Source organism: Ictalurus furcatus, chromosome 5 (genome assembly GCF_023375685.1).
Source record: "Ictalurus furcatus strain D&B chromosome 5, Billie_1.0, whole genome shotgun sequence".
NCBI classification, from domain to species: domain Eukaryota; kingdom Metazoa; phylum Chordata; class Actinopteri; order Siluriformes; family Ictaluridae; genus Ictalurus; species Ictalurus furcatus.
In genome coordinates this window covers 9,070,523-9,084,166 of record NC_071259.1, presented here as the reverse complement: position 1 = coordinate 9,084,166, position 13,644 = coordinate 9,070,523, and the positions used below count along the sequence as shown (strand labels likewise).

The 13,644-nt window shown below is 38.9% G+C and overlaps 1 protein-coding gene across 1 annotated transcript; it reads right to left on the bottom strand.

Annotated features, from left to right (window-relative positions):
* Positions 1–5,839: 5,839 nt before the first annotated feature.
* Positions 5,840–7,355, bottom strand: LOC128607638 (rhodopsin). Its single transcript, XM_053624666.1, has one exon. It carries the CDS (start codon positions 7,092–7,094, stop codon positions 6,030–6,032), a length of 1,065 nt encoding a protein of 354 aa, XP_053480641.1. The 5' UTR covers positions 7,095–7,355; the 3' UTR covers positions 5,840–6,029.
* Positions 7,356–13,644: the final 6,289 nt, after the last annotated feature.

Genomic DNA, 13,644 nt, shown 5'->3' with positions numbered 1-13,644 from the left:
TATATGTGTGTGTATATATATATATATATATATATATATATATATATATATATATATATATATACAAACTATGATGCTACTGTCTAATGAAGTAATATATTTAAAGTGTATTTATTATTTTTTTAATTGGCACAAAAATGAAATGAATAAGATGGTTTCTCCTCCCTAAGTGAAATTCTGATGCTTGATCTACTGTGTGTGGATTATCTGACTGAAGTTCTCTCTCGATTGCTGTGGACTGCTGCACAGGGCCGCACAGCACAGAGTGCTGCTCTACCCATAATTCCCCTTTGACCTAAGCAAGCCAAATTTCTAGTTCATCATGTTATTCAAAAAGTCTCAAACTGGCCATCATTCATCAGCAATGAGTGAAGGAACAGTAACGATAAGATTGTGTCCAGTGTCTACCTTGAAGCCAGTCTAAAAACACAAATGCAAACAACAACAACAACATCAACAATTAGTAATTCAGTACAGTAATTCAGCTGACAGACATGACCCAAGTAAATGTGGATTTAAATTTTTTTTTTTTTTTTTTTTTGTCGTCCATAGGTTTTCAAGGCTTAGAAAAGATATCTTAGTGTCTCTAGATGCCTTCCTCAGTTTTAAATAAGAGAGCAAGCCTGGAAATAACAAACATAAACCACAAGAAAGTCCTGAACAAGGGCAGATGTGGTACAGTCTGTCCACCTGAGCCATTCCATGTCTTTGCACTGGAGTATGATTAATGCTGAGCTATGCGTGTCTGTATGAATGCATTTTTTTGTGCCTGTGTATATAACATTTCAGATTTCACAAGCCGACATGAAGTCTCTAAAAATGACGACGGAAAACACAGCAAGTTGCATCTTCATAGTACTGTATGGAACCACTAACCTGTCAGCCACCGTCACGTGTACAGACTTTTACTACTGTATGTAAGTAATAGCAACCTGTGGAAAAGATGAGACCGTTGCCTTTTCTTGTACAAAAGAGAATTTATGAGAACCCTCCACCTTGAGGAATGATATGGTATGTTTATACTCCTCAAGCAGAGGCGGTGAGTCATAGATAATATGTGTAATTTATACTCTAAATCAGGCATGTTTCAAAAATCCAGAGACGACCGACCGATGATCTGTTTTTTTTTCCCGGAGTGGAGAAAGATTTGGGGTTGATCAGGTGTTATTTGAGAACGAGATGGGGCCGACTACAGTATCTCTCATGATGCATAGCCTGCCTTTTTATTGTATAGCACTTGTATACTGTCTGTGGTCTCTCTGCAATGTTCTCTGGACTTCAATGCTTTTTCTGTGTAAATGAAAGCAGTACATGTATATGGGCCAATCTTTTTTATGAAACACTATGCATATATAGATACTACATTGTCCATAGCTTTATTTGACTCATGAAGCTATACATAATGTTAGTCTACATAAAGTACAAGTAGATGTTGACCTATCCAGTAAAGCTTTTTCTTTCCTCCTTCAAATGGATCGCAATGTATATGTAGCTATCAAGAAGAAGTCTGTGAATGCTATTTTTATTATCAAATAAAGTTTTCCATACAAATTCATAAAATTCCTCTCTTTTATATGAATCCATGACGTTAAAATGGGTGTGATGTTTTACTGCACTATTAATTTAATATAGTAAGTAGTAATAAGTAGTGCATAATACAAAAATTAAGTAATAAGGTACAGATACTTAGTGTGAGGGATCTATGTATACAGCTTTATAGATCTGACCTGTTTTTTACTTGTTGCAGTTTAAGAAGCCCTTGAAGGATTTCTGTCCTCTTTGTCTATAGGTTATTTTGTATTACTCTTCTAGTGTATAGTATGTAACCTTGTATATAATAATAATATTTCACTTTCAGTGGCAGTGCCACTTAGGCTCCCACGTGAATTACAGATATACAGTGGGTTTGAAAAGTATTCAGACCCTTTCAGATTTTGCACACTTTATTTTGTTATAAACTTCATTTTAAATGGATTAAATGTACTTTTTCACCAACAGCCTACACTCCATCAATAACCCATAATGACAAAGCATAGACAAGTTTTTAGAATTTTTTGCTAATTTATTATAAAGCAAAAATGTATTTATATCATTTGGAGAAGTATTCAGACCCTGGACTAAAGCTAAAGGCACTCCAACTTGACCTCAGGTGCATCCTGTTTGCTTTGATTTTTATGAGATGTCAACAGAAATTGACATCTATGTCCAACTATGATAAATTACATTAATAGGACATGATTTAGAAAGGCACACACCTACATGTATAACAAATCACAGTGCACGTCAGACCCAAAATCAAGCCATAATATCCAAGGAACTCTCCGTAGATGTCGGAACTGTGAACTGTGTTGGGACATAGATCTGGGCAAGGGTATAAAACTGTTTCTAAAGCTTTGAACGTTCCCAGGAGTACATTGGGCTCCATCATTGTGAAATGGAAGAAATGTGGGACTCAGGACTCAAGAAATCAGGTCTCTTCCTCGAGTGGGTTGTCTGACCAAACTCAGTAATGGGGCTAGAAGGACAGGTCAGGGAGGTGACAAAGAACCCAATGGGTTCTCTTAACAGAACTTCAGAAATCCTCTGATGAGGAAATACTACACCAATGAGGCCTTTATGGTAGAACAGTTACACGGAAGTCACTCATGTGGCATATGCCAGGCATACTGTGCGAGCATGAGGAAAAAATTTCTCTTGTCTGATGAGACACAAATTTAACTCTTTGGGCTGAAGTCCAAGCTATAAGTTTGGCAAAAGCCAAGTTCTTTGGTAGCTCATCAACTGGCTAATTCCATCCCCATGGTGAAGGATAGTGGTGGCAACATCATGCTATGTGGTTGCTTCTCAGCAGCAGGGTCAGGGAGATTGGTTAGAATTGAGGGAAGGATGAATGCAGCCAAATACAGAAAGGGCTTTGAAGAAGTGCACATGGCATCAGACTGGGGGAAAAGGTTCACCGTTCAGCACAACATCGACCCAAATCGGACAGCCAAGACAATGAGTGGCTTTTGGACAAATCACTGAATGTCGTTGAGTGGCCCAGACAAGCCTAGACTTAAACTCCTTAGAACATCTGTTCATAGACCTGAAGATGACATTACTGACACTGATCATATGATCTTGTTGAACTTAAAAGGATTTGCCAGGATGAATGGGCAAAACTGCCCAAATCCAGGTGTGCAAAGTTGTAGAGACTCAGTTACTGTGTGGAGACTGCTGACAAAAAAGTCAATTTAATCCATTTTAAATTAAATCTATAACACATTAAAGTGTGCAAAAACTGAAGGGGTCTGTATAATTTCTGAACCAACTGTAAATTGTTGGCAGGTTGCAGCATCATCTGGATCATTAAAAAGTGTGCTTTCTCTCTCTCTCTCTCTCTCTCTCTCTCTCTCTCTCTCTGTATGTTTGTGTGTGTGTCACCCAGTTAATCACGTTGCTGTCTGTGTGCGTGGCATCATCATTAGCCAAACCCTCCCATGAGAGACTGGTGCGGCCAACAGACCTTGATGAGCGGTTGCCATGGAGACTGAGTGTGATGGCTTCTTGAACACTTCTGCAGAATGTGAAAGAAGGCAAGATTACTGACAAAATAATATTCTTGCTCAGTAATGTTATGCAGTGTCATAACATCACTACATATAAGGATGGGTTCCCTTTTGGGTCTGGTTCCATTCAAGGATCCCTCCTCATGTCGTCTTAGAAAATAAATCTACCTACAGATTTCAGTAAAGCTGATTTGTGACAATGTCTGTTGCTTTAAGCGCTACACAAACAAACTGAGTTAATGTGTCAGTGGTACAGTACTGCAGTACCTGTAAAGGCATAACTGAAGCTGAGTGATGGACTAAACCCTATTGAGCATCTGTGAGGCATCCTCAAACGGAAGGTGGAGGAGCACAAGGTCTCTAACATCCACCAGCTCCGTGATGTCGTCATGGAGGAGTGGAAGAGGACTCCAGTGGCAACCTGTGAAGCTCTGGTGAACTCCATGCCCAAGAGGGTTAAGGCAGTGCTGGAAAATAATGGTGGCCACACAATATTGGACATTTTCACTTAGGGGTGTACTCACTTTTGTTGCCAGCGGTTTAGACATTAATGGCTGTGTGTTGAGTTATTTTAAGGGGACAGCAAATTTACACTGTTACACAAGCTGTACACTCACTACTTTACATTGTAGCAAAGTGTCATTTCTTCAGTGTTGTCACATGAAAAGATATAATCAAATATTTACAAAAATGTGAGGGGTGTACTCACTTTTGTGAGATACTGTACATTAACACAAAAAAGTGTGCTACACCCTAAAGAATTGTTTCTTATTATTTAAACATTAGGTGCATCAGTAAGGAAATTCATTGACATGTCCCTGCCATCACAGATAGTGTGATGTTCCCCGACAGAAACATATTCTATTTACATATTTTCAAGCTTAGCCAAGTCTAGTTATCGCTGCCATGAGTATACTGCTTGGCAAAAAAAAAAAAAAAATGGTGGAAATTACTTCCATAAATATCACAAAGCTGAAAAACAGCTTCTACAAAAACATCCTCTAATTAACAAAACCACTGAATAAGGTATTTCTTTTCAACAAAACACACAGGAAACGAGAAACTAAGCTTTTAATGACATGTTGAGAACTGTAATTCTAACTACACACCTGTCTAACAGGTTATGCGATTGCTCCAAATTATAAAACTACAGTTCTTCTCATGGAACTTAGCAACATAATTAGACTATAATTGACTAAGGCCATTTTTCCTAGATCAACCACATCCTTTTTCCCATGCTTTTTCATATATTTTCGTGTATATGTCACAGCTGCGGTGGAGATATCAACATGTTCTCTGGCCCATTTAAAACACCTAAATAATCAGCACCTGTAATCTCTGGCCACTGAATGATCTATGTGCCCATTGCTTAGTTGTCATTTAGATGTCTTCCTGATGCTGTAGTCCATGATGTATTAATGTTGCTTGGTCCTTATTTAATTTTCCTGTCCATAAACAAGTTGATGTGTGTGTATGTGTGTGTGTGTGTGTGTGTGTGTGTGTGTGTGTGTGTGTGTGTTCGTTCATCTTTTTTCCTGCACTGTACATATATGTCTACAAGGTGAGTAGGATATACTTAATCATAATCTGCTTATGTATTACTTACCATGCTGACCTTGGGGAAAAGTAAACATAGCTTATCGTGTCATATTCAATATTTATGATGTAATACCACATAAAGCTTAAACAACTCTTAATCCAAGGTGACTGTGGGCCTTGAATTCAACATAGACTTTAACTAGAGTAAACCTACAAGGCAAGACATTGAATATTACCGTGAAAGTTATTGGTTACCTTTCCTATTTACTTTTCTACACTTGCGTGATACATTTAATTACATTTTATGATTAAGTAACCTTTAATGTATTTTTAATCTATTTATTTGCAGATTCCCCCATAACTGGATATTATGCCAAGGTTTATATTAAACAACTTCTTTCTATCCTTGAGGTGAAAGTCATCCTTTGCTGAGATCCAGTAAGAAGGAGAAAATACACCACACTGAATCTCTCATTTCAGATATGTCTGTTTTTATTCATTTTAAAATGCTAGTGTAACATGTTCGGTTAACAATGCAGCTCAATTAAAACATGAAAAGGGTTACTCATTTGCAATGTGCAGTTTATTTTTATGTTGCCTTGATTACATGCCTCTACAATCACGACAAAGCCAGTAAAATTAGGAGTCCAACATTAAAAAGTGCTAAGATATTATTTTCTTTTGCCATATTTAAAAACAAAAAATATGCACATCTATGCTGGACTTAGTAAATTATAGAAACAACATGGACGTGGCTCGTCCTTTCTCTCAACTGTCTTTAGTTGAACCAATTGGTTTGTATAACCATACAAAAGGGTGAAAAGACTTTACTTCTTTGAGTCGTTGTGGTCACTTGATTCTCTGGGCTGAAGTCTTCGTCTTGGTGGATGTTGTAGGGGTGCCCAGTAGGTCTTGCTACAGTGAGTAAGTTGGCTTGTGTCTTTATGCCGGGGACACGGAGCTGGAGGAGACAGATGAGGCCTCGGTCTTGGAGGCAGTGGTGGAAGCGCCCTCCTCTTCCTCGAAGGGGTTCTTGCCGCAGCACAGGGTGGTAATCATGCAGTGGCGGAACTGCTTGTTCATGCAGACATAGATGACAGGGTTGTAAACTGAGGAGCTTTTGGCAAAGAAGGCTGGGAGGGTCATGAAGACAGGCCCGAATTCACTGCCCTTATGGGTGAAGATGTACCAAGCCACACTGGCATAGGGCGTCCAGGCAACCATGTAGCCAATGAACATGATGATGACCATGCGTGTGACCTCACGCTCAGCTCTCTGGGTGGTTTCAGACTCCTGCTGTGCAGCTGCAGCCGCTTTGACAGTGCAGAGCAGACGGCCATAACAGAAGGTGATGATGAATAGTGGGGTAAGGAAGTGGACCGTGAACATGTAGATGACAAAGGACTCATTGTTGAACCCCTCTGCACGAGTGTAGTAGTCAATTCCACATGAGCACTGCATGCCCTCAGGGATATAACGGGACCAGCCGACCAGGGGGGGCACGGTACAGGCCAAGGCCATGACCCAGGTGAATGCTACTCCCATGATGGCATGGTTCTCTCCAAACCTGAAGTTGCTCATGGGTTTGCAAACAACTATCCATCTCTCAATGGAGAGCACGACCAGGCACCAGAGTGAGTTGATACCACCAAAAGTTGCAAAGAAGCCTTCCAGGTTGCAGCCAAGGCGCCCAAAGACGAAGTAGCCATGCATAGATGTGTATACCGTGGTTGTGAAGCCTCCAAATACCATTAACAAGTCAGCAACAGCCAAGTTCAAGAGGATGTAGTTTAGGGGTGTGCGCAGCTTCTTGTGCTCAATGGTGACGTACAGCGTGAGGAAGTTGATTGGAAAGCCAACGAGAATGAGGAAGAACATGTAGGCTCCCAACATGGCGAAGGCCCATGGTGCCACTAGGTAGTACTGAGGATAATCGTATGGACTCCTCACAATACCAGTGGCATTGGACATGGGCACGTAGAAGAACGGCCCCTCTGTTCCATTCATGGCTGTGGTTGAGTGGTGTGCTGCCCCCTTCTGCACCGGACTTTAGCTACTTCTGAGGGTTGGTGGTGGAATGAGTCAGGCCTGTGCTACAAATGGACCCTGGGTGTATCCCGTTTGCTTTATATTGCACCTGGGATTACCGATGCTTTCCACATTGTCAGCAGAACATAATTTAGGCCACAGATAATGAAATAATCCTGTCCACTGCTGCACTGCATTTCTGGTAACTCATCAAGTTATTAAGGTTACCTGTCCAACTCCAGCAGAGACCCACACCTGCTGACTGGTTAAGTCCAATCATAATTATCAGCAATAACTCTATTTTTAGAATAGAGCTTTACTCTATTCCCTACACAAAAATCACCTTTCCAGATTTTTGAAATAATCAGATTTTTAAATGTCATGTCATATCTTATCATATCATGTACAATTTATTATTATTAAATACGTTCCCCATATACCTATGTGGGAGAATCTGTTTGGACGTGTATAAAATTTGGCCATGGTTTGACAGATGCTATTTTACATCCACAGTCTAGCTACCAGTGCTATCTAAGTTTAGGATTAGCAACAGATGGTAAACAATAAAATCACTGCAGGAAGTCCATAATAGGAAATATGATATTTATTTAAGAAGAATGCATTACTTTCTACAAGTCGCTCGTTTTCTATCTCGGTTCTGTATCTACCCTGGCCTATAAGTCTCAGATGGCAGTTCTATATCGGAGACTACTGGTCTCATTCAGTAAGCATTAGTTTTTCGCACACTAATGAAAGAAGAATAAAAGTGCTAATTTTGAGTAAGTTTAAAACATGATATTACACGATGTATTAAGTATCAGACTAAGATTATCTATGTTGTTATAATTATATTGATCTGGGCAATGCACTGACACTAGGAATGCTGGGTAGTATATGGACTTTTGTGCCATCAAATAAATCTACACCCACCTAAACTCATTAAATTAATTCCCACTTGAAAGGAGTACTGTCTTCCTCCAACCAACAGCATATATTTAAAACACATTTCTTCAGCAGTTTTAAAGCATGAATGCACTCAGACTACCCTTTAGATGTAAAAAGTGCTGGACTGTGGCTTTGAGAGAGAGTGCGCTGGGCTTAGCACCCTTCCAGTGGTGCGTTGCACGGAGAGGATTTAAAGATTAGAAGACTTTTTGCACACTTAAGGGCATTAAGCAGCTTCCTAGGATGTCTCACATTCACCCTTCAGGTCCTTAGAGGATCTGTGGAGGCCTATAGTTCCAGAACAGCTATTTTGAAAAGAGTGATTTCTGCTTTTAAACTGGACTGAGTTCAGTAGATAAACTACCAATTTTCCAGTAATTATCATGTATTAAACTAACCAACTTCAACAGAAATCTGATCTTAGTAAGAATATTGAGAAACAAAGACAGTAGCACAATATATTATATAATATCCTAATACATAGTAATATATTATTCCAGGTATATAAAGCTTATTGAGGTTTTAAATCATTTGTAACTTGAAGTACCACAGTTACAAAGTTAAATATTGTTGTTTTCACTAAGTGAATGTGTAAGCTACCTTGAAAATGAAATGGCTACAATACTCTAAAATGCATTCTGTTAGGTATAAACTGCAAATTTTTGACAAGTGCAGAATTGCAAATGACCTCATTAAATGCATGCCAACATTGCTTGAAAGTATACTCTTAGTCTATCTTTTTCATAAGTGACCTACTACCACTAGTGGCGACTAGTTGCAATTACTACAGATTGGAGAATTAAGAAATATTTTAAAATAGTGCCTCAGAATATGTTGCAGAAGAACATGTAGGATTTATTACGGACTTATTGCAATTACATGCAGGTTCTCTGAGTATTCATGCTACATTTGATCGATGTTATTGCCTAGGTAATTCCACCACGGAGCCATTTTTGTCCCACTGATATTATATATAAGTAAAAGACATTTTAAAGGTTTTTTAATAGGTAAAGTGTGCTTCACAACAATATACAGTACTGTGCAAAAGTCTTAGGCACCCTTTTTTTTAGTACAAACTTTGTTATAGATTTTTTTTTTATTTCATGACATTTTCGATTCCCAAACACTCAGCGCACATGACCTGCCCAAAGCATGACAGCACTTGGTAAACTAGGTATGCCATGTCTTCATGGATCTCACTTTGAGCACAGGGGCACTGTCATGCTGGAACTGGTTTGGGCCTCTTAGTTTCAGTAAAATGAACTCTTAATGTTACAGCATACAAAGACATGCTAGACAACTGTGTGCTTCCAACTTTGTGGCAACAGTTTGGGGAAGAACCACATTTGGCTGTGAGGGTCAGGTATCCACCAACATTTGGCCATATAATGTAGATTCAGTGTTGATTTTTTTTTTTAAAGTTTACTGTTTAAGTATTACAGCAGCTAATTGACACTATAAGGTTGCTCTGTATTTTCCGATAGTATCACCATCGTACACGAGCGCCTTAGTCTTATCGTGTAGAGGACCTGATGCATCTGCTGTGCAAATTTTATTAGCTCATTTGCTTGTTAATGCCCTATAGCTATCTTAAGAATACTAGGTAATGCTGAAATAAAATAATATTGTTACACCTAAGGCCCAAGTAAAAGTACAAGGAAAGGATTATTCACCAAAACTTAAAAACTCTTATTTACTAAATGTATTTAATTTATCCTAATTGAATTTATTTTATATTGTTTATGTGGTTATTTCTAAAACATTTTCCAAAATTTCATTTACAACCCCAATTCTGAAAAAGTCGGGATAGTACGAAAAATGCAAAAAAAAAAACAAACAAAAAAAAAAACCAAAAAGAGTCATTTGAAAATTCAGTTCACCCTGTACTATATTGAAAACACATTATTAACACATTATTTGATGTTTTACTTTGTGAATTTAAATTATTTTTGAAAATATACACTCATTTCAAATCTGATGACTGCAACACACTCCAAAAATAGTTGGGACAGTCGACTGTTTACCACTGTGTAACATCACTTTTTCTTTGAATAACCTATTAAGTGTTTGGGCGCTGAACACACCAGTTGGATAAGTTTCAGCTGCGCAACTGTACGTGACCTTCGTTGCCTTATTTTGCACTTCATAATGAGCCACACATTCTCAATCGGAGACAGGTCAGGACTGCAGGCAGGCCATGCTAGCACCCACACTCTCTGTTTACATGACCATGCGCTTGTAATCCGGGCAGAATGTGGTTTGGCGTTGTCCTGCTTTGGATGGCAGCATATGTTGCTCCAAAATGTGTACATATCTTTCTGCATTAATGGTGCCCTCACAGGCACTGAAACACATCCATACCATGACAGACGCTGGCTTTTGGACCTGACGCTGATAACAGCTTGGATGGTCCCTTTCCTCTTTGGCCCGGAGAACACGACGGCTGTTTCGTCCAAAAACTATTTGAAATGTTGACTCATTGGACCACAAAACACGGTTCCACTGTGCTGCAGTCCATCTCAGATGAGACTGAGGCCAGAGAAGTCGGCGGCGCTTCTGGACAATGTTGACGTATGGCTTCTGCTTTGCACAGTAAAGCCTTAACTTGCATCTGTGGATGCAGCGGCGAATGATGTTGACTAACAAAGACTTACCAAAGTATTCCCGAGCCCATGTCAGGATATGCATTACAGACTCATGACGGTTTTTAAGACAGTGACGTCTGAGAGATCGGAGATCACACACCTTCAGAAGTGGTTTTTTTTGGCCTTGCCATTTACACATTGAGATTTGACTGGATTCCTTGAATCTTTTAATTATGTTGTGCACTGTAGCAGGTGAAATGCCCAAAATCCTACTGATTTATCTTTGGGGAATGTTGTTCTCAAAGTGTTGGATTATTCGCTGATGCATCTGTTGGCAGATTGGCGAGCCTCGACCCATCCTTGCTCCTGAAGGACTAGGCCTTTTTGGAGGCTCCTTATATACTAAATATTAGACAATTGTCTCACCTGTTTCACATCACCTTCTTATTTCAACTTGTCACATCGCTATTAGTCCTAAATTGCCCCTGTCCCAACTTTTTTGGAGTGTGTTGCATGCATCAATTTCAAAATAAACATTTATTTAAAAAATAAACTATGCAGCTGATTATGAAAACATCAAATACCTTGTCTTTATATGTTTTTTTTTCTTTAAATACAAGTGAAAATACATTTACAAATCACTCCTCTTTGTTTATGTTAGCATTTTCCATACTGTCCCAACTTTTTTAGGAATTAGGGTTGTAAATGCCAAGACAAAGGAGTGAAATATTTGAAACACATTAAGCACATTGCAATATTGTAAAAATGCATATATAAAAAAGAAAATTTGATATTCAACATAAAATTTAATTTGCCAAATACATCTGAAATTAATTTGGTATAACAGTATTCTTACTTGTCCCATAATGCTATCATCCTCACAATGTGAAACATTTAAATGCTTTTTCAGTAGACATGGTGGGAGAATTTGTGCTTATTATGCATGCTATCTTTTCTCAGTAATAGGCTACTACACCAGCTAGATTTCCCGAAGGAATGCGACTCCTCACTGTCTGACTGTCCATAAGAATGATGTGTGTCTGTGTGTGTTTCTCTCTGCATGCCACAGCAGCCTGATAATCACTGTTATACAGAGAAGACAAGCACCATTTGTGTTACATTTGCTGTTCTCTCTACATCAGCAGATTTTATTTAGGACTATTGAGATTTTTTTTGTGTGTGTGTGAAGCAGCTTCTTTTCCCTCCATATCCAAGTTGAATCGCTGATTAATATTTGATGTTGTTTAACATTTTAATATTTTCTATGAGCAGGTTAAAGAGCAACGTTCACCTCTGCAAAAGCTCTGGACTCTCAGACTGACACATTATTACATCCTAACTGACATACAGTGGATATAAAGTGTGGCAATTTATTTAGACACCAGCAGAGGACTCTGTTGGCTGCATAGAACTAAACTGTAGTAAGGATCAGGTATTCAAGCTCACATAACCACCAGAAAGCTATGATGTTAAATCTATGGATGTTAAACATACTACTAAGAACTACTACTAGTCTAGCAAAACGATATCTCTTCCTTATTTTATGCACCATATTCCCTTTTGTTATCATAGTTCTGATAACTGACAGAAATTTACTGCAACAGCAGTGCCCAATCACAATATTTGGCACCTGCTGCTTTGCACAGCTTAATGTTTTCCTTCATTTAACACACCTGATTCGACTCCTTGAAGTGTTTGGTAATTAGCTGAATCTGATCCACTTGTTTGTATGGAAAATATTAAAACTGCACAAACCAGTGGGTGTTAATGGGTGAGTTCTCTTGTTTACTTCCTGTTTTTTCTTAGTTCCTCCAACAGCCTTTACCTTGTCCATGCCATCTGATCATTGTTAGACACTGTGGCTAGCTTGTTCACACTAGAGATGTGCATTGGGACTGGGATCTCATGGAATCCACTTCTGTTTTATTCAAGACTAAAATACTACCATTTTGTACTTGTTATAATTATAATAAATTACAAAGTCCTTTAAACCTCTTTTTTTCCCCCTTTATCTGTACAAATCTCTTATAAATATCACACTACTGAACTGAGAAAATGACACTTCTAGAAAGATTTCATTTGTCTGAAATCACCTTCATCCAAACATGCTGGCAGTGTTTATTTATGTTCGTGTTCCAGTCTGTTACTGTAACCTGCTCTAGCCCACACATTTGCGCACATGCATTAGTTCATAAGACCATGTGATCTTGAATGTGGATGCTCAAGCTCACTATTCCTGTTCCTTGATTTGCATTTGGTTGAATCATTTACATACTGCAGTATCAGTGCACCTGCGTGGTGACACTAATAACCCCTGTGTCTGGTTTCCATGGCTCTGAGGGGAGGCTGAGCTTTGTTCTAAGCTGTACTAAGGTGGCTTTCTCTTGTGCTGAGCCAGGGCTGGGGTTTAATCGCTCCCCTCTTCTCTCCCTAAACACACACAACAAGAGAGAGCCTGACCCTCCAGTTCCTTCCCAATCAGCATCTTAAAGCCAATCAGCTGTAGAAGCAGACTATATCCCTCTAATAATGGACAAAGTAAGGCAATGTTCTGTCAGGGCTCAGCATGCTGCAAGAAATTAATCGCGCAGGCAGTGTTCCTGAAGGGTCTGACTCACTGCGGAAAAATGGTGTTATTTTGTTCCTGGAGGTTTGATTATGATATGTGTATGTGTGTGACCATAAATGCATACTGGAGACTGTGTACATGTGCTACTTCTCGTGGTTTGGTAATAGTGCTGCAGTGGGTCTATTAACCTCTTTTGTGCACCGGAATTTTGGCTAATGGTAGACAGAGATTGGTGCCATTATAAGTTCTCTCAATGTTCAAGTCGAATCCCTCCTCCCTCTCTCTCTCTCTCTCTCTCTCTCTCTCTCTCTCTCTCACTTCATTCTATTCAGTATATACAGTGGGGGAAATAATTATTGGACACGTAAACATTTTTTAAAGTAAATATATTTCCAATGAGGTTATTCACATGAAATTTTCACCAAACATC